Source organism: Scardinius erythrophthalmus (genome assembly GCF_964197995.2).
Source record: "Scardinius erythrophthalmus genome assembly, chromosome: 19".
Lineage (NCBI taxonomy): Eukaryota > Metazoa > Chordata > Actinopteri > Cypriniformes > Leuciscidae > Scardinius > Scardinius erythrophthalmus.
Genome location: NC_138239.1, coordinates 39,489,757 through 39,517,749, shown reverse-complemented (window position 1 = coordinate 39,517,749; position 27,993 = coordinate 39,489,757). Strand labels below are relative to the sequence as shown.

General features: G+C 42.5%; 2 protein-coding genes across 3 annotated transcripts in view; both read right to left on the bottom strand.

The window, feature by feature from the left end:
* The window catches only part of fam98b (family with sequence similarity 98 member B), a 549,041-nt gene that overhangs the window by 462,125 nt on the left and 58,923 nt on the right, over positions 1-27,993 (bottom strand). The window lies entirely within an intron of this gene.
* vash1 (vasohibin 1) overlaps positions 12,863-27,993 on the bottom strand; it is a 15,272-nt gene continuing 141 nt past the window's right edge. Inside the window, exons 1-7 of one of the 2 annotated variants that reach the window (XM_081347503.1) lie at positions 26,920-27,993; positions 24,335-24,423; positions 22,426-22,482; positions 21,475-21,549; positions 20,198-20,579; positions 13,171-13,280; positions 12,863-13,096 (exon numbers count right to left, since the gene is read on the bottom strand). The exon at positions 26,920-27,993 is cut by the window's right edge and continues 141 nt beyond it. In XM_081347503.1, coding sequence (XP_081203629.1) covers positions 13,033-13,096; positions 13,171-13,280; positions 20,198-20,579; positions 21,475-21,549; positions 22,426-22,482; positions 24,335-24,423; positions 26,920-27,255 — 1,113 coding nt within the window. In that variant the 5' untranslated portion in view covers positions 27,256-27,993 and the 3' untranslated portion in view covers positions 12,863-13,032. Of the gene's footprint in view, positions 13,281-20,197; positions 20,580-21,474; positions 21,550-22,425; positions 22,483-24,334; positions 24,424-26,919 lie in introns of both variants that reach the window. The other variant, XM_081347502.1, reaches the window with a different exon arrangement.

The window sequence follows — 27,993 nt, the reverse complement described above, 5'->3', positions numbered from 1 at the left end:
GGCTACATTCATTTCAGTACTTTTAATTGAGATAATAAGGTAGGCCTATTATGTTGAATACAAACATAAAAAAATGTCCAGAGCAAAATTTAAAATGTAGGCCTATAATAAAAAAAAATCTATATATAAATATATTGATCAAAATGTGAGAAATATATGAAATATTACTATCATTGGGGTGAAATAAAAATTTTTTTTGTCAGTTTTGTTACCTGACTCATGTGGAAGGGAAGGCAGAACGTACTCGGTTACTTGCGTAACCTCGGTTCCCTGTGAGATAAGGGAACGATCGAGTATTGCGTTGCAAACGCTATGGGAAAACTCCTTTTCTCGAGAAAAGAACGGCCATGGTGTGTAAAGCAGAAGCAGCCTGGCCAGCGGCGGAGTATGCACGATTCGCGAGTGCTGAAGACAGGGTTCTGCATGGCTTAGATGGGTGTGCAGCCTTTGCTCTCCAACTGCCAGCAGGACACAAATGGGCGGCGACCGCTTCTTCCAGTGGCGGGAGCTTTTTCCTCAGCGCCGTCAACAGATAGAGCGTTAACTGTACGAACACACTGCCACCGACTTGAGCTGCAAAGAATCTCTGGCCGTCCTGTCAAGGACGCTTGTCAAAAACAAAAAGTACAGGGAAGCTTGACGCTTGGCCGCTCTGAATAGTGAGTGCGCGCGCGTGAGTCTCTCTCTCTCTCTCTCTCTCTCTCTCTCTCTCTCTCTCTCTCTCTCTCCTCGTTCTTAGAGCAGAAGAGCGCGTGCGCGCTGAAAATTTCATATTTTCTCGCCAAACAGAAAATCTACCCGGTGTGATTGTACGTGCGAAAGGGTTAAATTAATTGCAACAAAATTATATAGGGCCTATATATTTTTTCCACTTTTTTTATTTATAGAAATCATCTCGCGACCCCCCGGGATCACTGGTATAGCACACTGAAAAATAGTGCTCGACTTGGCGACCCATACAAAATCTCCCGCGACCCACTTGTGGGTCGGGACCCCGCCTTTGGGAATGACTGCTCTAGGCGACGACATCCATTAGTCAAAAGTCTTATTGACACATATTTAGTATGTGTTTTGTGGCCTTATTTCAGAAACTTTCATTTTTAGTTTTTTCAATAACCATGCATAAACATTATTCTCTCAAAAATTAAAACATGTACATACATGTTGCTCACATATTATGGTAGTCCTGTTTGTGCTAAATAGAGTGTAATTACACCTTTGCCATTAATATGTTTATAAGCAACTGAAAAAAGCACAAATGTCAGGGCATGTCAGAACATCTCAAGGACCCCAAAAACACCTCAGACCCCAGAGGGTTAAGAGAAGCACAAGAAGGAAAAAAAAAGAAAAAAGGTTAGAAACAGTGGAAGGAAAAGACTGAGAGGTTTACATTTACATTTAGTCATTTAGCAGATGCTTTTATCCAAAGCGACTTACAAATTAGGACTAAATTAAGCGAGTCATCATGAAGAGGCAAAAACAACGCAAGAAGTGCTCAAAATACGAAGATCAGGCATTAATCAGAGTAGCATAAGCCCGATAAGTGAGGTTTAAAAGGGAAAGGGAAGGTGTTTTTTTTTTTTATTTTTTTTTTATGAGGTTAAGTGCTCACGGAAGAGATGGGTTTTCAGCTGTCTTTTGAATGTTGTCAGGGATTCTGCATTCCGGATGAGGGTGGGGAGAGCGTTCCACCAGCATGGAACTGTAAATGAGAATGTTTTGGAAAGTGATTTTGTGGCTTTCTGTGATGGAACCACGAGACGTCGCTCTTTGACCGATCGTAGGCCGATCGAGAGGTTGAGGGAGGGTTGGAGAGCCCGGCTGCGAGGAGGCAGGTGAGGTCTTGCAGCGGTGGAAACTGGCTCGCTAAAGGCCTGCTGCTGCGGCCTGATGCCTGAAGCGAGCCGGATCTTGTGCAGGAAGAAGATGGTGGTGTCGAGCGAGGAGAATTCTGGGCCCTGCGGGCTTTGCTCTGCCTGTTGGCCGTCTTGGAGGCTGGAGTGGACTTGGGAGAGAGGTTGGCTGATTGCAATGTAACATAGAGATCATACAGTTCCACTTTATTCATCCTCCGCAAGAACTGCATGTCAGAATTGATCAGCGCTTGCCTCAATACTACTACTGTCCACTTCCCAATTTGTGGGATCGTTGGGATGGCCGAATGATAGGAGGATGCCGGGGAGGAAGTTTGTTGTCTCGCTGGTGGAGTTACAACTAGATTACAACTAGTTATCACTATAAAGCTGGTTTGAAACAATCAATACCATACAAAGTGCTACACAAATAAAGTTGCCGCACATTCTCAATATGATTACATGCCTTGCAACAAGTATTTGACATTAGTTAGACATTCGGTTTCATACCCATTAAACACACAGCGCATTTCATGTTTTCAGCTCAGACCAACTCAGATATACATAAACAAATGTCCTTTGCATAGCATAAGGCTTATTTTCAATAAATAATATATATATTAATTGTTTAATTAATTAATGAATTATATATATACATTTTATATATATATATATATATATATATACACTCATCTATTATGAGGAACACCTGTTCAATTTCTCATTAATGCTATTATCTAATCAACCAATCACATGGCAGTTGCTTCAATGCATTTAGGGGTGTGGTCCTGGTCAAGACAATCTCCTGAACTCCAAACTGAATGTCAGAATGGGAAAGAAAGGTGATTTAAACGTACAGTATGGAATATTTTTGTCCACTAGGGGTCGCTAACGTCTTACAATAACAAAGGCGTAGTTTGATGATGCAACACATGCTAAGAATTATGGATCGTGTCGTCAACGTCAAGCCGACCGATCTAATAATGTTTATGGATGACTGAATACATCGATGCTTTTGTCATGACTGTGATATGAAGCAGTTCGGGTTTGCTAAGAGACAGCTATCAACTCCACACGCGACGCGAGTCCCGCGGATATAAAGGTCTACACGCGAGTGCAGAATTACAACTCACAGGTCAGTTTATCAGACAAATTAAACTTGTGAGGTAACGCAGCTCTGTTTCATTTGGTCTAACATTACACTAGCACACTAAACTGCATTTGAATGTGTTGAAATGTATGTGTTAGTTTGTCTGTATGAGACTAGCAGTAAGCTAGATCAACATTAGAATAACATACAGATCATATTCTAACATTTCATCATTGTTGAACTATATAACATTGATTAGTTTTATGTAAATGTGCTCACCTGTTTAATAAAGTACATGTAGGAGCGGTCGAAGTCTCGGACGTGGAGCTCTCGTTTATATACTGTCTATGGGAGCTCTCGGCATCTCGAAAACACAGCGCTGATATTGATTCTCGTTTTAGTTCTCATTTTTTATCCAAAGTCTGCTTGCCATGGTCCATAATGTTTGAACGAAACAACAACAGCGTGCAAATAGACATTGCAAACTACATTGTCCACGTCTGTCGCCACCGACAGGCTCTGCTCATAGTTCTGGTTACCATGGCAGTACGAGCGGAAACCAGGGACAATGCGGATATGATGCCATTGACTGCGACAAAGCGGAAATAAAGAAACGTGCCGTGTCTAAAAATTTAATTAAAATTTCTCCTGGTTTGAAAGTTGTTGGAAACAGTCGGGATAATGTAAGTACACAAATAAAAAATATATATAACATAGATATAGTGATTTTTGCTATTTTTAAAGCAAAAAAAATACATATTGTGCCTTTAAGCAATTTTGAGCGTGGCATGGTTGTTGGTGCCAGACGGGCCGGTCTAAGTATTTCACAATCTGCTCAGTTACTGGGATTTTCACGCACAACCATTTCTAGGGTTTACAAAGAATGGTGTGAAAAGGGAAAAACATCCAGTATGCGGCAGTCCTGTGGGCGAAAATGCCTTGTTGATGCTAGAGGTCAGAGGAGAATGGGCAGACTGATTCAAGCTGATAGAAGAGCAACTTTGACTGAAATAACCACTCGTTACAACCGAGGTATGCAGCAAAGCTTTTTTGAAGCCACAACACGCACAACCTTGAGACGGATGGGCTACAACAGCAGAAGACCCCACCGGGTACCACTCATCTCCACTACAAATAGGAAAAAGAGGCTACAATTTAGAGCATCTTTGGGATGTGGTGGAATGGGAGCTTCGTGCCCTGGATGTGCATCCCACAAATCTCCATCAACTGCAAGATGCTATCCTATCAATATGGGCCAACATTTCTAAAGAATGCTTTCAGCACCTTGTTGAATCAATGGCACGTAGAATTAAGGCAGTTCTGAAGGCGAAAGGGGGTCAAACACAGTATTAGTATGGTGCTCCTAATAATTCTTTAGGTGAGAGTATATATATATATATATATATATATATATATATATATATATATATATATACAGGGTCCGAAATTAACACCCGCCAAGCGCCAAATGCGGGTAGATTTTCTGTTTGGCGAGTAAATCTCAAAAGGCTATCCGCCACACCGGCGGGTGAATGTTCATACCAAAATATGAAATTTCAAGCGTGCACGCACTCTTCTGCCTCTGAGAACGAGCAGAGAGAGAAAGAGAGAGAGAGAGAGAGAGAGAGAGAGCCCCGGCCGCGCACGTGCACTCACTCACTATTCAGAGCGGTCAATCTTCCCCGTACTTTTTGACAAGCGTCCTTGACAGGGCGGCCAGAGCTTCTTTGCAGCTCAAGTCGGCGGCAACACAATACTCGTTCCCTTATCTCTCAGGGAACCGAGGTTAAAGTAACCGAGTACGTTCTTCCTTCCCTTCCACATGAGTCAGGTAACAAAACTGACAATTTTTTTTTATTATTTCACCCCAATGATAATATTTCATTTATTTCTCACATTTTGATCAATATATATATATATATATATATATATATATATACATACATTTCATATTTTGCTCTGGACAGTTTGTTATGTTTGTAAAAAAGGCTGTTTATTATTTTGGCCGGTAAAAAAATATGCTTGGCTGGTGGATTTTTTCATCTACCAGTCCCCGTGGCAGGTGAGCCAAAAAGTTAATTTCGGACCCTGTATATTGTCACGTTTTGATGTGTTGAGTTCTGTTCTGTGATCTTGTTTCCCCCTGTCTTTGTGATTTTGGTTTAGTCCTGTTAGTTTTTCCCTGTCTGCTTGATTAGAAATTCCCATCACCTGTGTTCTGTTAATTATCCCATTAGTCCCAGTTCATTTAAGCCCTGTGTTTTCCCTCAGTGTTTGTTGGTCGTCGTCATTTCATGGTTGTGTGTTTTGAAGTCCTGGAGTTTTCTTTCCCTTGTTCCTGTATGTTCATAGAAGTTAAATTTGTAAATAAATTACCTATACCGCAGTTCCTGTGTCCTCGTCCTCGGCTCCCTACACAAGCCTGACAGAACGACCAACCCTTAAACTAAAACAACCCTAAAAGAACCAAGAATGAGCCAGAGGAGAGGTAACCGGAGGGAAAAGGTGAATCCATTTAACACACCTATCCTCTTTCAAGGTGAACGCTCACTGGAAGAATATGTGGGGCTTTACATGGATCTCTACGATGACGTGACGTGGGAAGAAGAGGAATTGACACAGAGTTTCTGGGGTGGATTAAGGGACCCTCTTGCCCAGCTGATTCTGGTAGAAAATCTCGATCAGACTTTCCTGGAGTTCGTGGACCACACGCTGTGGGTGTGTGGGTCGGACTGCGTGGTGGAGGATTTTCCATTAAAACCAGTTCCGAATCCGGTATGTCCTGAATCCATCGTCAATCCGCCAGAACCAGAACCCATAGTCTGCCCACCTGAAGCTGAACCCGTCATCTGTCCGCCAGAGATTGAGCACGTTGCACGTGAGTCCACTCAAGAAGACACAGCGCTGATTGTGATGTCTGCGGCGATTCTGTGTGTGTGGGCTACACACACATCAGTTCTGGCCCATGAGTCCAATCCCGAATCTTGGGGATGCTGGTCCCGTCCAGTCCTGAGTCCCATGATGTGTTGGTCCCGTCCAGTCCCGAGTCCCATGATGTGTTGGTCCCGTCCAGTCTCGAGTTCCCCAAGATGCTGGTCCCGTCCAGTCCCGAGTTCCATGATGTGCTGGTCCCGTCCAGCACAGATCCCGCTGATCCAGAGCCAGAGCCCGTTGATCCAAAGCCTGTTGATCCAGAGCCCGCTGATCCAGCGCCAGAGCCCGTTGATCCAGAGCCCGTTGATCCAGAGCCCGTTGATCCAGAGCCCGCTGATCCAGCACCTAAGCCTGTTGATCCAGCGCCAGAGCCTGTTGATCCAGCGCCAGAGCCTGTTGATCCAGCGCCAGACCCCGCTGATCCAGAGCCAGAGCCCATTGATCCAAAGCCCGTTGATTCAGCACCCGTTGATCCAGAGCTTGCTGATCCTGCGCCAGAGCCTTCTTCGCCGCTGATCCTGCCCAGCTCAGAGCCTTCTTCGCCGCTGATCCTGCCCAGCTCAGAGCCTTCTTCGCCGCTGGTCCTGCCCAGCTCAGAGCCTCCTTCGCCGCTGGTCCCGTCCAGCCCAGAGTTTCCTTCGCCGCTGGTCCTGCCCAGCTCAGAGCCTTCTTCGCCGCTGGTCCTGCCCAGCTCAGAGCCTCCTTCGCCTCTGGTCCCGTTTTGGGGGGGCGCAGTATACCTGCTAGGGGGACAGTGGAGGGCTCGCTGACGCGGTTCCCAGTACCACCATGGCCACCTGAAGAAACATCTTCGCCGCCGAAGGGTCATCTCCGCCATGGCCGCCCGAAAGGTCATCTCCACCATGGCCGCCCGAAGGGTCATCTCCACCATGGCCACCCGAAGGGTCTTCACCACCATGGCCACCCGAAGGGTCCCCACCGCCCTGGACGGCCGAGGGTCCGACAGCTCCGCCCTGGACGCCCGAGGGTCCGACAGCTCCGCCCTGGACGCCCGAGGGTTCGACAGCTCCGCCCTGGACGTCCGAGGATCTGACAGCTCCGCCCTGGCCACGCCCACAGCCTGCTCCACCCTGGCCACACCCACAGCCTGTTCCGCCCTGGTCCCCTGACCAGCCTGCTCCGCCTGGACCGTCCTGGAGTCCAGGATGCCCACCCTCCCACCTCTTTGGATGTTATATGGCGCGAGGACGCGCCTTCGGGGAGGGGGGGGGGGTACTGTCACGTTTTGATGTGTTGAGTTCTGTTCTGTGATCTTGTTTCCCCCTGTCTTTGTGATTTTGGTTTAGTCCTGTTAGTTTTTCCCTGTCTGCTTGATTAGAAATTCCCATCACCTGTGTTCTGTTAATTATCCCATTAGTCCCAGTTCATTTAAGCCCTGTGTTTTCCCTCAGTGTTTGTTGGTCGTCATTTCATGGTTGTGTGTTTTGAAGTCCTGGAGTTTTCTTTCCCTTGTTCCTGTATGTTCATAGAAGTTAAGTTTGTAAATAAATTACCTAAACCGCAGTTCCTGTGTCCTCGTCCTCGTCTCCCTACACAAGCCTGACATATATATATATATATATATATATATATGACAATAATATCAAACTAATAGTAACATGTTCAAAAAATATCCATTTCATTGCACAAGGTTCCATTTTTGGAATTAGCATTACATATGTTTTATAATAATTTTGGAACTTTAAGTGTACACAATACTGTAAATCCATTAAAGAACAACACTGTTTGACCTAAAGGTAGCAAACCATCTGTAAATTAATATTATTCCTCATGTTTCACATGGTTTGTTTTTCAGATTATTAATCTGGTATTTTGATTCTGGACACAGATTGACGACGGCAACTAAATAGTTTGTTTATTTATTTTTTTACAATGAACTGGTTTAGTGCAATATACTTTTTAATATAATTATATATATATATATTTTTTTTTTTTTTTATTTTTTTTTTTTTGTATATTTTTAATATGTGTGCCATATGTAATTGTGTTTTTTTTTTTTTTTTTTTTCGGCATCAAGGAAAGCACTTCTTAATTTCATTGTATGCAAGTATAATGACATTAAAGGCTTTCTATTCTATTCTGTTAATTTGAGCATTTAATAAACATTATTAAAATCAAAAGTTCTATCTGTTAATCTGCTATTATTTAATTAACCTGAGATGACATGAACAGCTGTATTTTTATTAACTAATGTTAACAAAGATTAATAAATACTGCAGCAAATGTTAGTAAATGCATTAACTAATGGAACCTTATTGTAAAGTGTTATATTAATATTGTTATGTCTTATTCTAATTGATTTTAGGACATTTAAAAATTTGCCATTTAATACAGTGAGAAAATGCCTTAAAAGGTTCAAACTAATGCAACTAGGAATCAAGTTAATGTCACTCAGTTTAGTGTGTTCTGCATGAGGTTTTCTGTAGTAAACCGGTCTAGTGTTCTTGATGGTTTTTGGATGAAGCCTCACACAATCTGTCAGATCAGACACATGACATCTGACCTCAACAGTTCCGTCACTTTTACTAACTTATATACATAATTATGAGCAGTTTACTATTTTTTGATGTATATACATATATTTTATTTTTTATTATTTTGCAAGTTCTCGTCTGACAATGTAAATCATCAGCGTATCATAATGTCACACTTGACAGAAACAACATTTAATTTAACAAAAGAATTTATTGTACATTTAAATTTCAAGTGTCACAAAAGTTTATGAATGACATTCCAGTGGCGTGACGAAACATCTGTTAATCACACGCAGGTAATTAATCATGTGGCAGGAAGGGTTCCCCTTCGAGGGACTACACTTTGGGGATCGCCTCCAGTGTGACAGCGTCTGAAGCATGTGTGGAACTAGTCCAATCTAGATTGGTGTTGCGTCATGACGTCACATGTGACGGAGTATACGGAAACTACAAAGGGGAGCCGGCACACAACAGTGTTAGCTTCTGCTCTTCAGCAAGTGTTCTGTGCTACCCTTGTCAGTCTTATTTTGGGTTGTTTGTCCCATAGTGTGCAAAGAATTATATCTATTGAGAAAAAAAGAAGAAGAAAGCAGTGTTTACAATCATGCGGATCACATATGGAGTTGGCTGACAAGTTTGAGACGGCCTCTGCCCTTTCTCGGCTCTCAGCGGCAAGCTCTATTGTTCCCTCTCGGGTGTTGGTTCGAAATGGTAACTATCCCAATCATTGTGAGTCAGAATGATCAAAGTATAATTTGCCTGGAGATGATGGCTGAGGCACCTCCTCCCAGACCTCACGGGCCATAATGATCTAATTCGAACAGACAATACGTCTATGGTCTCCTATATAAATCGACAGGGGGATCTGAGGTTGTGCCCTCTGTGCAGACTGGTGCATCAGGATTTTCTGTGATCCCAGGGCAAACTACTCTCACTCAGAGCAATGTTCATTCCCGGGGACGAAAATCAGAGAGCAGACATCCTGTCAAGGCAGGGACTGAGGCCTGGGGAATGGAGACTCCAGCCTGAGATGGTGGAGTTAATCTGGAGGAAGTTCGGCCAAGCGGAAGTAGATCTGTTCGCCTCTCATGAGAACACTCACTGTCCATTTTGGTTGTCACTCACGCATCCAGCTCCTCTGGGGTTGGATGCCATAGTACAGACGTGGCCGAGGTGCCGTCTATACGCATTTCCCCCTATTGCTCTGCACCCGGGAATTCTAGAGAGGATTCCTCAGGACGTGGTTAGTCTACTTCTGGTAGCCTGTACTGGCCAGTCCGAGTTTGGTTTTCAGACATCATAGTGCTCCTAGCAGCCCCACCACGGGAGATCCCCAACAGAAGGGACCTTCTCTCTCAGGCCGAGGGTTCAGTATACTACCCCAGGCCGGAGCTGTGGAAGCTATGGGTCTGGCCCCTGAAGGGGACTCCTAAGTACTGGCCTCTTAACCAAGGTTGTTGTGAACATCTTAAACTCTAGAGCTCCCTCCACGGGGAAACTTTATGCTTTAAAGTGAAATGTGTTAACTTTTTGGTGCAGAGAACGCCAGTTGAAACCAGTAAACTTCCCAATGGCTTCAGTGCTGGAGTTCCTCTAAAGCCGTTTCTCTGTTGGTCTTTCCCATCCACACTTGAGGTCTATGTGGTGGCCATAGCGGCCTTCCACAAGCCTTTAAGCATGGCCTGTTGGGGAAACACCAACTTATCCTTCATGGTGCTAGGAGGATGATGTCTGTCGTCCAATCTAGGGTTGCCATTTAGGACCTGGCAGTGTATCTTGAGGGGTAATCCATGGCACGCTTCTAACTCATTGACAAGGTGTTTGAGTCAAGTCCAGTCAAGTCATCTTCATTTATATAGCGCTTTTAACAATGTAGATTGTTTCAAAGCAGCTTTACAGAGATAACTGCATAATTTAAGGTAACAGAGATTGTTTTGGCTTTATAGCGGTTCTTTAATAAAGTTATTTTCCAGCTAAAGTTAGTTTTGATTGATTCGCTTCCGTCACAACGATCATTAGTTATTAAATATTAAATTAGGGGCCGCTAAGACGACACCATTCTGGAGAAATTTCTTTCTTTTAAAGTGGCCTTCCTGCTAGCTATTACGTCCCTTAAAACAGTTGTGGACCTGCAGGCTCTATCTGTTGCACCCTCTTGCCTGGACTTCGCTCCTGGGACCACCCATTCTCCACCCCAGGCCAGGCTACGTGCCCAATGTGCCATTGAATGTGGCACTGTCTGTTATCCTTCAGGCCTTTCATCCTCCTCCACATGTTTCAGCTGATCAAAAAAAGCTACACCTTCTATGCCCTGTCCGGGCCCTAGAGGCCTACATACATAGGTCCTCGGGTTGGAGATAGTCAGACTAGCTACTTGTGTGCTTTGGTTCTCCTAAGAAGGGTTCCCCTGCCTCTAAGCAGACTATTAGCAGGAGGATTGCAAAGACTTTTTCTTCAGCGTTTGAGGCACGCAGTATGCCCTCGCCTCTCCTGATTAGAGCCCACTCGACTAGAGGAGTGGCGTCCAATAAAGCCCTGCTATTGGGGGTTTTCCTTCAAGAGGTCTGTGATACCTTCATTAGATACTACAGCTTGGATCTGCCCTCCACACCGGGTTCTCAAGGCCTCTCATCCTGAGCTGTGCCCGACAAGCTTCACACCAGGACAGGCACTAGTCAGTGTGGCGCAGTGGGTATTTCGTTCCCCAAAGTGTCGTCTTCGACGCGATGCAAGTTCTCTCAAAAGGGAATGTCTCGGGTTACGACTGTAACCCTTGTTCCCTGAGAAGGGAAAGAAACACTGTGTCCCTTTGGCACACCTCCTGAGTGCCTGAGAACGACTTGCTTCAACCTATCAGAAGCTAACACTGTTGTGTGCCGGCTCCCATTTGTAGCTTCCATGAACGCCATCATGACATCATGAACACCAATCGAGATGGGACTAGTTCCACACGTGCTTCAGACGCTGTCACGCTGGAGGTGTTCCCCAGTGTCATCTTCAATGCAGCGTCTCGATCCCTTCTCAGGCAACAAGGGTTACAGTCGTAACCCGAGATGTTTCTAATGCATCATGAGAATGTGAGACAGACGATGGGAAGATTTAACAGCACCAGCATCATCAGATGTACATTTGGCTTCAATGTGTGTGTGTGCGTGTGTGTATGAGTGTTTGTGTTTGTTTGTGTGTGTGTGTGTGTGGGTGTGTGTGTGTGAGAGAATGAGTGTGAGAGTGAGTGTGTGAGTGCGTGTACGAGTGTGTGTGTCTGAGTGTGTGTGAGTGCGTGTGTTCTGTAGGAGAATCTCATCTCATGAAACAGACTGCCGCTCAAATAAAGTCAACATGAAATGATCTTCACATCCACAACTCATTATTTCTCCACTCAAATGCCTTGTTGAACAGAAAACAGGCGACTGACAGGCGGTCCGATGACATCAGCTGAAGGAGAAAGAAGTTCAGAAGTGGAGCAAGTTATTACATTTTGATGAATGATTTTTAAGACAAACATTTATTTATCTAGCATATTGTGCATTGGTGAAACATCCTTAATAAGAGCAGCAACGTGAATTTAGTCAGTTATCATTTCATATTGACTTCAAATGTTACTCGTCATGAGTAACTGAGCAAGTCTTTCAAGAGTTCAAAAATATATATAAAACCTAAAAACCCAAAGGGGCGAGTGCTGCATTCACTGAAGAACCCCTGAACCCTGTCTGCTGATTTACATGCTCATATTATCATATCATTGGAAAATAATGATGTTCTTCGTCAGTGTTTCTGTCTTGTTTTCAGCACAAATATCTAAACATTCTTAAAGATACGTTTACTGGAGAAGCTAAATCAAGTTTTTGCTTAAAAAAAGAACAAATATCTGCCATTGCAGTCAGAAAAAAAAAGTATTTAAAGGCAAATTATTATTATTTTTAAGCACAAACTCACTTCATTTTGATACATTTTTCATAAAACAAGACTTAAAGGAGCTGTATGTAAGAAATGTATTTCAATTAATCATAAAATGGCCCTGATATGTCACTAGACATTAAGAAATCATGTTCATTTCAAATACTTATATCACTGACAACAGTAGTACGGCCAGGATATTGTCATTTAAAAAGTGAAGTTGCAGCCCTCAACTGATGTTGATGTTGTCATTTTGTGTTTTGGCCTGATGCCCCACCCTCCACCTATCTACCAATCATGAAGTCAGTAGTGTTTCGGCATCCGGGTTGCCAGCTCTGCTCTAGTTACCACAGCTGCAGCTACAAACGTTCGTGCTGGATCCTGCAGCATATCTGGCAACCTCGAGTCAGGGGGGAGGGGGAGGGGATACACCACTCTACAGCAATTTGAAAGTGATTGCAGTACCAGTTTTGGCCACAATCTTACATGGCTCCTTTAATATCTTCAGTCATTTTGCTTCTCCAGTAAATTTATCTTGATTTAAGGATGTTAAGATATTTGTGCTGAAAAACAAGGAAGATAATATTTTTTTTCTGATCAAAGGCACTACAGACTAGCCTGTACATTAGTCTACTAGTAGAGGTAAAGGTTAAGTGCACTGTATTTACAGATTAAATGTGAAATGAATATAAATATGATGCAGTGTTTCTAATGGTTTGAGGTGTGAGTGAGTGAGCACACGATCCTCTTGATGTCGAATCTCTCACACCCTGATCTGGTATCCGTTCAGATCCGCCGCAGGCCCCGCTCTCTTCTCCACCGACGACCTATGAAAACAGCGCCACCTAGTGTTAGAACAGCTAGTGTTTCTGTTGGGGTGCAGTGAATGATCTGTAGGTACCGTCTGTCGCTCTGGCTGTTCTTGCGCATCGGGCTGCCCGGGTTCCTCAGAGGAGATCCCACATCCTTCCTCCGGTCTCTAGAGGGCGACGGAGGAGCGGCTTTACCGATCTGAAACACAACAGCAACATCAGAAAAAATGGAACAGATTATTGAAACTAACAATTTTTTGGTCAAGTATAATATTTGATACATTAGGCCTTTATGCGTCATATAGTCTGAAATAGTGAAATAGAAATTTTAAAAAACGTAGTTTTATGGAGTAGATTTCGTGGTTTATCAGATCACGTTGATCATTTAGAGGACGTGTGTCTTTATAGGGTTAAAGTACAGATGTTTCATCATCACCATTATTACGGGCTGCTTCTCAAGTGAGGTTTAACTGTTTTAGATACTTGAGCAACATCACAGCTTCATAGTTCATACAGGATTCTGAAGATCTGTGTGTGTAAATCTGGAACACAGGGACCTAGTGCTCCAGCACCTACCCTGTCTGGGCCTTCGGGTCAACCGGGAGAAGAGCAAACTTTGCCCCGTGCAGAGGATCTCTTTTCGACTCGGTCACCATGTGCGCACAGCTTACGAGCGAGCGTGTGAAGTCACTGCTGGCTTGCCAGTTCCAGAGTCAGTTCAAGGGCAAGAGTGCGGCTCCACTGAAGTTATTTCAGAGGCTCCTGGGGCATATGGCATCCGCAGTTACGCCGATCGGACTGCTTCATATGAGACCACTTCAGCTCTGGCTTCGTGATCGAGTCCCGAGGTGGGCATGACAACACGGCACGCTCCAAGTACCAGTTACTCCGACCTGCCGTCAGACCTTCACCCCGTGGTCGAACCTCAGCTTTCTAAGGGCCGGAGTGCCCTTAGAATGAATTTCCAAGCATGTTGTTGTCTCAACAGAAGCCTCCACCACGGGCTGGGGTGCCATGTGCAATGGACATGCTTCTCATATGATCCCGAGACCCCGGCCTGGATATGTGCCCAAAGTTCCCACCACTCCCTTACGAGATCAGGTGGTGAACCTGCAAGCACTGCCCTCAGACGAAGCAGACCCAGCCTTGGCACTGCTCTGTCCAGTACGCGCCCTCCATGCTTACGTTGACAGAACGCAGTGTTTCAGGACCTCAGACCAGCTCTTTGTCTGTTATGGTGGGAAGCTGAAGGGAAAGGCTCTCTCCAAGCAAAGGTTGTCTCACTGGATAGTGGACGCCATTGCTTTGGCATACCAGCAGCAAGGTCGACCGTGCCCCCTTGGTGTGAAGGCCCACTCCACCCAGAGTGTGGCCTCCTCTTGGGCTCTAGCGCATGACGCCTCGCTAACAGACATCTGTAGAGCTGCAGGCTGGGCGACACCCAACACATTCACCAGGTTCTATAACCTCCGAGTGGAGCCAGTATCCTCTCACGTACTCGCTTCAACCAGCCGGTACTAGGACCCGCTCAGGTGTCTTTACTTGCTCACCATTCAACTCCACGGACTGGATATGTGCGATGTTCTTCTCAGGTGAGCCTCCCTGAGAGGCCCTGAGTTCCTCCAGCACTGTTGCCGTCAACGCCAGAGTTATGTCACTAGCAGCTTTCGCTCTTGGCTAGGTGCTGCCATGTGCATGGTTCCCCCTCTGGGCGACCCCCACATGTGTATTCCACTGTAAGCCTCTCTGAGCATGTGTCTTTCCCTCGGCAAGCCACCTTGCCACCCCTGGGGTTGAAATATTCCCCCTGCGGCTGGACACCCCAGTGATACTCCATATGTAGCAGCCCCCTCCCGGGTCATATGTGTATTCTGTAAACCCCCCCCCCCCCCTTCGGGCTGGCACCGATTGCATATTTCCACTGAGATATGCTTCCCAGTGTACCTTGGTATTCCTGTGTTAAGTAGGAGTCGTTCGTCCGTGCTAGTCTCACGACAGGGAGCTCAGACTTACGCAGGGCACTGGAAGACAGTCGAGAGGTGGCGTGATTACACTGGGAACCCCATTCGTCGTCACGACGTAACTCGTAGGGACTACCAAAGGGAACGTCTCAGTTACGTATGTAACCCACGTTACATCTCTCTGCCACTTCCGCTGTACCTCTGGAACGCCGGAGTTCAGTCTCGGCTCCTCAGTGAGAAAACATAACTGCATGTTGCCAGCGTACTTCCTTATATACCCACGAGGTGGGATGGAGTTACGCTATGCCGCAGACCCATGGCATTTTCTTGCCATTGGCTCGTTTTGTATTCTCAAAGGTGAGAGGCTTTCTAAGTGAAACCCCATTCGTCGTCACAACGTAACGTCTCTGTTCCCTACTCAGGGAACGGGGGTTACATACGTAACCGAGACATTTTTCCTTTTCATGTTTGGTATCATTTTAAATGTCTCAGTGCAATTGTTAAATGGTCTTAATTTCATTGCAGTCATTGGTATAATGAGAAAGATTGAGAACTTAGGAGAATCCTTTTCTCCTCTTTGGGTGATGTCTCTTCAAGATATCTCCCCTCTCCCCCGAAACCAGGTGCTACCCCCTGGGGTACATGAATTGACCAAAAACAACTCTAAAAAATATTGGTATAACTCTTTTGTTCTGGTCTGGGTATATAATGGGAAGTGGCAGAGCAGTCTTTGGGAACCTGTAACCAGGAAAAAAAAAACATACAGTGCTGTGTCAGTGTTTTCCCGTTGGAAAACACTCACACACCACTGTGTGTCTCTGTCAGGAATGCATTGCTTACTCTTAGAGTCATCTTTGAGTAATTGATGTCATGTATTTATTATTTCTGAATGGGCTTTTAATCATTTACTTGTGTAATTGGCATGATACATTTTTACCTGACAAATAAATGTTACATCTTGATTTATTCTGAAGTATTCTGAAATCATTATTTTAGTAGATTATGAGGATTATCAGGACCTCGGTTTAACGTCTAATCCGAAGAACAGATGAGAGTTACAAATGATTTGCTCTTATCATCCGATCGTGGTTGTATCTCTCTATTAGTGTTACTCGATCTTAGTGCTGCATTTGATACCATCGACCACAACATTATTTTAAATAGACTCGAAAATTATGTTGGCATCAGTGGAATTGCACTAGCATGGTTCAAATCATACTTATCTGACCGTTATCAGTTTGTAGCAGTAAATGAAGAGATGTCTCATCGATCACAAGTTCAGTATGGCGTACCACAAGGCTCAGTACTAGGACCGTTGCTGTTCACCCTGTACATGCTACCTTTAGGAGATATCATTAGTCAAGTCAAGTCATCTTCATTTATATAGCGCTTTTAACAATGTAGATTGTTTCAAAGCAGCTTTACAGAGATAAACGTATAATTTAAGGTAACAGAGATTGTATTGGCTTTATAGCAGTTCTTTAATAAAGTTATTTTCCAGCTAAAGTTAGTTTTGGTTGATTCGCTTCCGTCTCAACGATCATTTGTTATCAAATTAGGGGCCGCTAAGACGACACCATTCTCTCTACACAAACTTTAAACGCGAACCTGTGAGAAACGCTGATGGCGTTCACATGCGCATTAAGAATTGGTTCTATAGTTATGTGCGTTTGAATATATGTACGCAGGTTTGTAATTCCCTACAGACCAAGCCTAAACAAAGTACTGGTCTTTCCTTATAAATTTTGATACAGAATTTTATTTTATTTTGTCACTTCGGGGTAGGTACGCGAAATGAATTTTCCCGACAACACTTTATCTGTAGAGTGGTAAAGGGATCCTCCATAGGGAGAGACTAGCTGGCACTTCAGGAAGCATGGAATTAGGAAGCATGGAATTAGTTTTCACTGTTATGCTGATGATACTCAGCTCTATATTTCTTCGCACCCCGATGAAACGCACCAATTCACAAAATTAACGGAATTCATAGAATACTGTCTAACAATTGATTGCTGCTCTGTCAGTCTTCATCTTCGGTTAGGAACCTGGGTGTTCTCTTTGATACCAATCTTTCATTCTTCCATCTTAAAAATATATCTAAATTATGACATATGTTTTCAATGAAAAATGCGGAACAGTCCATGCGTTCATGAAATCAAGGCTAGATTATTGTAATGCTCTACTGGGTGGTTGCCCTGCACGCTTAATAAACAAACTACAGCTGGTCCAAAATGCAGCAGCTCGCCAGCTTGCACTGGCTCCCTATTAAACATTGTATACATTTTTAAATATTGCTAACTACTTACAAAGCACTGAATGGTTTAGCTCCCAGTACTTGAGCGAGCTCTTAAAGGAGACACATCATGCTTTTAAATCGTTCTTTTTTACATATAAATCATACATTTGTAGTCGATATAAAGCGGAACTGCAATGCTTGGGTCTGAATTCCTCATTATTATAGCTCCACAGGCCCCTTTTCTACCCCTTTTCTGATGTGCGTCTGAGAGCAACTCGTTTTGGTGCGGTCTCTTTAAATACAACTGGGACACTTCATACCCCGCCCCCTCTCCAGGTTGCAGAGGTTCAACTCCACCCCGTTCGGCCATTTTTGTAGTTTGATAGCAGAGATACGATTATCTAGCGGCACAGAAACTTTTTATTCACACGTTATTAACAAAATGTCAACAACGGAAGACTTGTCCAGCCAGCCTTACATGTTCGAGCCAGAGTCGGAGCCGGAGCGAGATGAAAATGAAGACGACGAACCTGCAGAACAACATCTTCATATGGATGTATCGCAATGGTGTGTTACTGTATTTACACATGAAACTTTGGTCTTCCGACCTTTTACCACCGTGTCGATTTATTTTGATTAATATGTGCGAGGGAGAGAGAGCAAGACAGCGTCTAGTTTGGAGACGGTGTCTTGTTTACATTTTCGCCTGGCTCCGAAGAGAGAGAGAGAGAGAGTGCGCGCGCGCGACCGGGTCTCTCTCTCTCTGTTCGTTCTTTCAGTTAAACATGCGCCCTGTCACAAGCGCGGCAGTTCATCTACATTAGACGGTGTAATGAAGCGTGTGGGTTACTACATCCAACAACCGAACATTTTAACTTACCCTCTCGTAACTTCTGCATCTTTTAGCTTGGACTACAAAATTGCAGCGAGAAATAAAAATGGCGGATTGCTCGAAGTGTTGGGCTGGAAGTCAATGTCCTTATTTGGCAGTTCCGCTGCAAATACTGTGACGTAATAGTTCAAAAAACGTCATAGATAACAGAAAAATCGGAACAGGTTGAAAAATATGACCAAAACAGAATATAAAGATATCAACGAAGCACATGAAGAGAATAATTTCAACTTTTCTGTACTTCTAAACACTCCAAATATACAACAAAATGCATTTAAGGGCTAAAAAAGTGGATTTAGCATGATATGTCCCCTTTAACGCATTATAGTCCTTCACGTCTATTACAATTTCAAAATTCCGGCCAGTTGATAATACCTAGAATATCAAAATCGACTGCTGGTGGTAGATCCTTCTCCTATTTAGCACCAAAACTTTGGAACAGCCTTCCTACCATTGTCCAGGAAGCAGACACACTCTGTCAGTTCAAAGCCAGATTAAAGACACATCTCTTTTACCCAGCATTCATATAGAACATTATACATTTCTATTTTTCAAATCAGTTAAATGATTATTAGGCTGCATAGATTAGGTCAGCCGGAACCGTGGACACTTGCCATAACACCCTACTCGTTACATCATAAGAAGAATGGCATCTATGCTCATGTTAGTCTTTCTGTTTATTCCAAGGTTTACTGAAGTCAGCCAGATCCGGGCCGTATCCAGATCTGATGGTGGACCAGCGCCTGGACACGTCCACGACGCATCCCTGAAGTCCCAGCCTCATCAGCCCTGTGAAGGCCTCATCGACACCACAGTGCCATTGGCACTGATCCTCAACAAACTCGTCTTGAACTGGATAATATTCTGAATGTTCTGATCCAATCTGACCGCTGACCTGTAATGCTGCCTGGATAATAATCACACACTGTTCGCTCGTTGGCCAGAGGAGAACTGAGCGACTGAGCCTGGGTTCTCCCAAGGTTTATTTCTCCATTCTGTCACTGATGGAGTTTTGGTTCCTTGCCACTGTTGCCTTGGCTTTTGGCTTGCTTAGTTGGGGACACTTAATATTCAACAATATTATTGATCTGCCTTACTTAAGGTCGACGATGACGCAAGTTTTTTTCTAGATATAAACTTTGTTGTATTATTTTCATGTTATCACTGTGAAGCTGCTTTGATACAATCTGTATTGTATAAAGAGCTATATAAATAAAAGTGACTTGACTTGACTTACCAAAATTGCCAGTAAGTTACTGTAAATTTTACAGCAATTTTTTACATTAGAGACATCAAACATTTGCTTCTCGACAGTTTAGGCTGGTTAAGACACAAACTCTCATTCATTTTTAGGCAAAATGGAAGCTTGTTTCCACCACAGAATAAAAAAATAAAAAAGGTAATTGCGACTTATTTCACATTTCAAAATTAAAATAATGAGCAAGTGCATCATAAAACTGTCTTCCAAAATATGTTTTTGCTTTACCCTAAATCACTATGGCTATAATAATAATTTATATTTTAGAGCTGTCAGGACAAATAAATGAAAGAAGGCAATAATATGCAACAATATTGTTAAAATGTGTTACGTTTGTTCAAGTTGACGCAATCTTTGTCGTCCCACTTTAGAAAAGGTTGTTTTGAAAGTGGGACAGTCACATATACTACTTTATTCAATTGAGGAATTATGCATTATGAAAGTTAAATGCCCTGCATGTATTTCCTTCAATTTTTGGGCTTATAAAGCAGCAATATTATTAAGATCGGAATTCCAAAACCAGGACTACTAGAAGACAATGGAATCCGGGACCATGATGAATGGCAAGAACTGCTTATTTCTGTTATGAAGTGTTTTTACCATTACAATTTTCTTAGCACATGCTTTTAAAAGTTTCATGTTCTTGACATGATTCAGATTTTGTTTAATAACCGTTTTAAGAACTTCAAATAAATATATTTAAAATCCTTTATGGAATGATTCTTTATTAACTCTTAATATGCTTTAACTGCAAGCGCCTCGTCCGTACCTTCAGTCTCATATCCCGGGTGTGTCTCTCCAGCTCTTTCCTCAGCTCTTCGTTGGACAGCTTGTCCACGTCCAGCACCGAATGCTTCCACTCGATCTGCTCCACGCTGTGGGGGTCATGTGACACGTAATGCCCAATCTTGACCTTGCACAGGGTGTGCCAGTAGCCCCGATAGGCCGCCTGGAACTCCTGCAGGAGGTCGCTGAGTGTCCTGAACTCCAGCGGTTTGTACATCAGGTCCTGGCGCCGGCTGATGCCCAGAGCCCCGAAGCGGCCCCCGCTGTGGACGCCCAGCACTATGTGGCGGAAATGACTCCCTGAGAACTGTGTTTTAAAGCTGAGAGGAAACCGCTCGACGTTCGGCATGCTGTTGGTGAGGTAACTGACAGGCCAGCGGCGTTAAGTGTTATACTCAACAGACAGGAAAACATTCATGAGATGAAATCTGTTCTCTAAATGCATGATTCATCTGTGCATACACTACTGGTCAAACGTTTGGAATAATTAAGATTTTTTAAATGTTGTTAAAATAAGTTTCTTCTACTAACCAAGGCTGCATTTATTTGATCAAAAATACAGTAAAAATAGTAAAATATTATTACAATTTAAAACAGCTGTTTTCTGTGTGAATATATAGTGAATTTTACTGATTTTATATACTGAATTTTCAGCATCATTACTCCATCCTACATCCATTACTTAAGCAAAATCTTGTCTGAGCTGTTTTAAACTGAAAGCAACTTGCACTTACATATCTTAAAATATGCACTTAATATGCACTATTATCTCAAGATGCACACCAGTACTGTTTTTAAGGCACATTTATAAAAGCTACTTAAATGTCCTATTTGAACTAAGGCCTAATCTTGGCTTAATCTAAGCCCTGTCTGTGAAACCAGGCCTTAGAGTTTAAATAGGATTTAGGCCATAGTAAAAAGACTGTGCTTGTCAGAGTTACAAGTTACTTTTATCATCTGACAGTGGTTGCATCTCTCTTCTAGTACTAATAGATTTTAGTGCCTCCTTTGACACAAAAGATCATGTCATTCCCTTGGGAAAATTATATAAGATTTGTGGACAAGCATTAAGATGGTTTAGATCCTATATGTCTGGTTGCTACCACTTTGTTTGTGTGAAAGAGTGAAGAATGACGTATGGACTATGGAGTGCCACAAGGCTCTGTATTAGGTCCTCTGTTGTTTCAGTGTACATGCTTCTATGTTAATAAAGTTAATATATTCAATCCCGGTTTCAGTGAATTCCAAAGGGAAGGATACATTCCGAGGATAACGGCTTCCAAACATTTGATTGGTAGAGATTCTCTTGTCATTTCCTTGGCAATGTCCATTAATCTGAGGAACAAATTATAGGTAATAATGCAATAAGAGTCTGAATGCAAGTAAACAACTATAGTAAAAGCATCTGATGATTGCATTATCCTGCTCACATTCAAATTAATTCAGAAAATCATTAGTATTAAATAATGAATATTGTGCAGGTACAGAAATATAGTCTAACTGGCTCATTTACAGTTAGCTGTAATGGACTGCTTCTATCATTGTCATAGTGATATTTTCTTTATCTGATGTCATTATTAAAGCCATATTGTCCTCTGCTACTTCCTGTCTTCTGCTCAGAGCTTTTTCAACAAAACATAATTACATCATTTTTGACTAATTATGCCCTGATACGGATATTACATTTGTTTTGACTTAGACATATTTCTCTATATTACGTTCAACACTGTCAAAACAATCTACAGTAATTGAAGCCGCCACCACACTGATTATTATTAGGTCAAAATTGTTTTAATCTACTGATTATATAATGTATTGTGTCAATTAGAGTATTCTAGAAATTGACATGTTCTTCCAGGTTTATTAAAAAAGCTAATTTGTTTAAGGAACTAAATATAATTAAACACAAACGTTTATGTGTGGCATCTCAAACATTGATCATTAATAATATCTAATGTTTGTGGAAATATGTTTTGTGTATGTTTATGGTTAATTCATTCAGACAATTAGATTTTTTTTGGAATATTATTCCATTTTATTTCTACTTAAACTTAAATTACAATGTTGCATCATTTTTGCTACTTGAAAAGTAACAGTTTTTCTCAGTAAATGTCTGGACGGCACCTGATGCTGCGGGCCAGCGGCACGGCTCTGCTTTAAACTCAAGGATGATGCTCTAAAAGAAGGAGCAGATGTGTGGACTGGACTTACGCTGTGAGCGGCCGGCTCTTCTTGATCTCAAAGAACTGTGTTCCAGTGTGATTGTATCTGACAGACGATGTTAAGCATAGAACACAAACAATGTGCTATATAAAGTTTACAGACAATAACCCATATTAAGAGTCAAAAACAATATATCATCAATGTGAATCTACTGCTACACTAAAATTATCTGCACTATACAGCAGAGAAAGGCATTACATTACTCGCAAACTATACATGGAACAGGAGCAGAACTGAAAACACGGAGGAACAAAACTGAGCATATCAACAAAACAGCCATCACTGGACAAGACCTGACCAAGAACACAGTAAACACTGGGGTATATGTGTACACACACACACACACACACACACACACACACAAGATAACAAGGGACAGGTGAGGGTAATTAATCACTATAGCAGCACACAAGGGTAACTATGGAGATGAACGTGCCAGCTAAGGAAACAATGCACACACAGGAAGTAAAACACAGAAGCAACAGGAACAGAAAATACATATCAAAATAGAATTAAACACAAAACAGGGGTAACAAGACAGGGATGTACCACTGCCAGGCCTTCTGAAGTCAGCTGGGAAAGAGGAATACACCCAAAGTCATAATTCGCTGATCGTCTTCCCTCCATCACCCTCTCTAATCTCATTTGTTCCTCTTTTATTAAGTGGCTTTGGATAAAAGTGTCCGCTACAATGCATGAATGTAAATGTGAACGTGTATATTGAAGCTTGCCGTGTCAGGATTGATCACATGACAGATGAGAACCAATGGTGTTTAGGCATCATTAGCTTCTCCATCCAAATGTAACTTATGCACAACATTTTTATATCTCGTAAAACATTTATGAATAAAGCAGCGTTTCCATCACGTGTTCAAGAGAGCAAAATCGCCACTTCCTGGGAAATAGGGTACATGTCGAGCGACCAAGACCAACCTACCTAGTTCACGTTGTTATTGGTGTTTTATTCTATTAAATATCTAAACATTAGTGTGGAGAAATGAAAAAAAGCTTTTAGATATCAATCTGCAAATGCAAGATACCAAATCATTCTGATGACAGACTTGGACTCCGGCGCTTCAGAAACACCAAACCAACATTAGAGATGCTGCAATGCCATTGGACCGCTGGTTACTCCAGTCATCCAATCACAGCTGCCGCTGAGGGAAAGTCACAGGAGTTTATTGTTGAGCATCAAGGGATGTATTCAGTAAATTAATAGAAACTTTTTATGTGTATTTTTAGAAGTTATGCGCATCTTAGCATTTCCATACAGTATGTTTACGCATTATCCTAAAGGATAGGTGGATGGATCATAATATCTGATCCGACAAGAGCTTGAACTGAACACATTACACAAGGACAAAAGATATTACACTTCAGTCTGTTTCTCACACTAAACTATCACATGACTTGGACTATTAAGCACTGTTATAATTTTATACTTTTTTGCTCTATGATTTTTGGAGTTTGGTAGGAAATTTTTGGAGGAATCATTTCTATATATGAATTTAGCTACAACCTCTGACCTTTATCGAGCATGTTGGTCAGGAATCAGCTAACATGCTATAAAGTTCATACAGCGTGCAGTAACTAGATGAAAACTGCAGTCTGAAGGACATAAAGTCACTGTAAACTGTGATACAAGCAAAACACAATGTTCTTCCTCAGATACTGGAGAAGCAAAAGTGACTTCAGATATTAAGTCTTGCTTTCTGAAAACAAAAATCAAAATTAAGTGAGTTTGAGTTTTAAACGAGAACAAAAATCTGCAGAAAAATAAACGTTTAAAAAGAAACCCTTTGAATTAAGTTGATTTTTCTGACAGATATTTGTTCTGGTCTGAAGCTCAAACTGGCTTCACGGTGAGCAGAGGACGGTTCGCTGGAGTAAAGGATACTGCAAGTCCCTGATGTATCTCTGAATGGCTTCCAGGCGATGAGGAACGCTGATGCTGGCCGGGAATGTAGGCACACTTGGTACTGGGATCTGCAGGCACAGAAGAGTAATCACCATCAGCACACTGGGACAGTAGCAGCCGGATCACTCAGTGTCAGTGGATAGGAATGAGTTCAGGATGTATTGTGTGCTGTATATCAGTCGAGCAGGAGCAGTGTCTCTGTGCAGCTCAACGCACTGGTATTGATTAGATGCATCTGATCAGTCTATAAGGGATGAACTAAAGGAATAACATCAGCTGGACCAATGGAAACCAGTCTATAAACTGCGGATACATTACTGATACCAGTATAGAGTGCACTATAAACCAGTTTCATTACATCACTTCCGCTTCCGTCGTCCTGAAGTTTTTGGTTGAATGCCTGAAATAAGTGATGAACAGCTCATGATATTCTCACGTTTTACTCTACGTCATAAAATACATCTGTACTCATAAAACGAGGCATTGGAAAGTTTGTAAGTACATCAGGAGTTTATTTAAATAACACTTGCCTGATGGCTAATGCTTCCGCTAACCCGGACATCGACGTCACTTCCGTGATTAGGGAAAAGCCCATGAATTATTTTGGCATGTAACCAAACTCAAGATTATTTTGGCTGGAGTGTTTCTCATAGCCGGACTATATCGGGTCTGGGTCAAAATCACCATAAAGTGCCTTTGAGACTTCACAATTTCCAAAAAAAAAATCAGAGATTTTCCATTTAACTTCTTATGTGTTGTATTAAGGAGACATTAGGCTGTTAGAAATGCATATTGGTCAAGCTCCAGCACTTTTTATAAATTAACTGCAAGCTGACAATATACGAGCAAACCATAAAATATGTCCACCCTGTCATGGACAAATTCATAGTAGAATAAATAAATTTTCATTGCATAGTGATTATAAAATGTAGATCTGTGGAAAGATAATGTGTCCCTTTCCCAACAAAACATTTTAGTTAATATTAAAAGTATTTTGATAATGATGAAGTTACTGCTTAAATATGTATTGCCCAATAAAATATGCGATAGTTGCACATTCTATTCTAAATAAAATCTAACAACAAAGATATTTAGTCAAACTTTAAAACAATACTAACCTCCCCTTATTTGTTTATTAAGAAATCACACACAAGGTTTTGTTAACTTGTTAAAATAATTAGATTATTTTCATCATAAAAGTTGAAAATGACAGGGTGGACAACAAAGTGACAGGGTGGAACTTGGCATGACAGGGTGGACAAATGCTTTAATGGGTGAACTAGAACGGGGGAACATTAGAAAAACAACAGGACCTTCAAGAAACCCTTAACCAATATAGAAGGAGGGGCCTGGCTCAGGCTGATTTTCAGGAGTTGCAAATGTCCACCCTGTCATGAACCATGTCCACCCTTGTCATGGAAGGCTTGGTGACAGGGTGGACATTTTTTGGCTAAAGTTAGTATTTAATGAGCACATGGTGTACAGCAGTTAGCAAAGTGATTCACTGTTGAAGCTGACTGTGCACTGTTTAAAATGTATATTTAGAATTTCTGAAAAGTTTTTTTATTAACTAATATTTCACAATGACAGGGTGGACATGTTAAGCTTGACAACACGCAACTACAAACACAATATGATGAAAATTAGGAAATATAAGTGTAGATACTTACTGTGTGTGTTGCAGATGTTTTAACCTCCACTGAAGAAAGACCAAATGGGGGAGGGGATGTCACTGAGTACATCAGTTGGTTTCTTAAAGGGGCGTTTACCCCATAATGACAGGGTGGACAGCAATTTCAGGGACACATGCAAACTGCTTAATATTATTATGAACATAAAATATAAATAATCAAAATGACTTGTTTTATTAAATAGCTTGTGGAGGACAATAAGTACATTAAAAAAGTATTTTAATTTTATGTAATTTAACCACTTTTTACACTCACTGAAGTTAGCTGAGCAGCGTGTGGGACATGCCAAAATCGCACACATCCAATCAAAGAAAATGGTATAAAATCAGAAAAACACATTTCAAGAGACGTATCATTGTTCTTGTATGTGTGTAAGTGTTTGGCCATTTATAATACAACCTCAGAATTTCATTATTTTGCATTATGTTCATGATGACTGAGCGATTCTGATGAGGACACCAAAGGCACTTTATAGTGATATTGACCCGTCTACAGTTATCCCGTGGTTTACACTGATGTTAAATAACACTTCTTCTGCGACAGTACAACACTGATGTTCTGTCAGAAGATGTAGGGATGTTTTCTTGTCAATAAAAGAATGTGAAACATGTATGTAGATTATAACATTTTAAACATATTTTAAAGATAATTAAAGTTTATTTTACACACTTTAAGCATTATCGTATCACATATCGAATATCGCTTTTTTCCTCAGTGTCGTGCAGCCCTAGTTTCCCCCATAATTCTGAACTGTGAGACTATTCCCTCTTTTAATGGTGGAAACCAGCTCCCGAACCCTGCGCGTGTGTCATGCGGATCAGCGGATCAGCGCCGGGATGCTCTGAGGTGTTCTGGTGTCAGTGAGAGCTCTACCTTGGGCAGGTCGCTGGTTCCCCGGATCCTCCGGCCCAGCGCTCCTCCGTCCGGGTGAATGCGGGTCACGTGATGCCACATCTGCTCCCAGGTCTCCGGGTTCACGGGCAGACCCCCCCTGTTGATGATGAAGGGGATCCCGCCGTCCCGCTGGTCCTCTCCGTCATCCTCCTGCTCCTCGTCCCGCTCCTCCACTCCCTCCAGGCTGAAGGAGGAGCGCAGCATCTTCAGCCCGTCAGAAGCGCTCGGCTGGCCCAGACAAGCCCTGACCGGGCCCGGGACGCTTCTCCTGGGGGACGAGCCGGGCCCCAGCGCCCCGCAGCACGACACCGGCATGGGCGGACCTCCGCTCGGCTCCGCAACACTAGTTTAGAGACCCGCTGACCGAATATAGGCTAAGAGCGGCTCATTACACGTCCCATTACGCTATGAAAACCTCAGTGTTTTAAAAAAAATGGTTTTATGACCGTTAAGGGAACTTTATTTATTACAACTTTGCAAACATTATGGGAATGCTACATTTTGAATGTTCTCTTAACGTTCTGAAACAAGTGGTGACTTTTAAAAAACGTGTTTTTTTTTTTTATATATAAAAAAAAAGGTTCTATGAATGATATAAATAATGTTTCTGTGCTAATGTTTAGAGGGCATTAATAAAGAGCAGATAGCTGAGCGTTCTGGTACTGTTCCTGTAAGAACGCTTGTCTCAGCTGTGGGTCCAGCTGGGGTGTCCGAACCAACACTGACCCCCAGCCAACACTCGGTCAACATAGATCAACCAGCATAGCCTAGGCTACTACTTACATCAATACACACATCTGAAGTCAGTCCTGAAATCCCCTTATACGGACTATATGCTGATCATCACACACTGATGCTGTGCAGAAACCATCGTGTTAGACGAGAAATAAACAGCACTGCATCTTAAAGTCAAGATTTAAATGTAACACGGAGAATACAGGTCACGTGGATGCGTTAAATACCGGCATATGTGACGGGAATCAGAAACATCACTAGACAATGAGGCTACACACGCTCCTCTGACGTCACTACACCGATGTCCGTCCCTGTCGC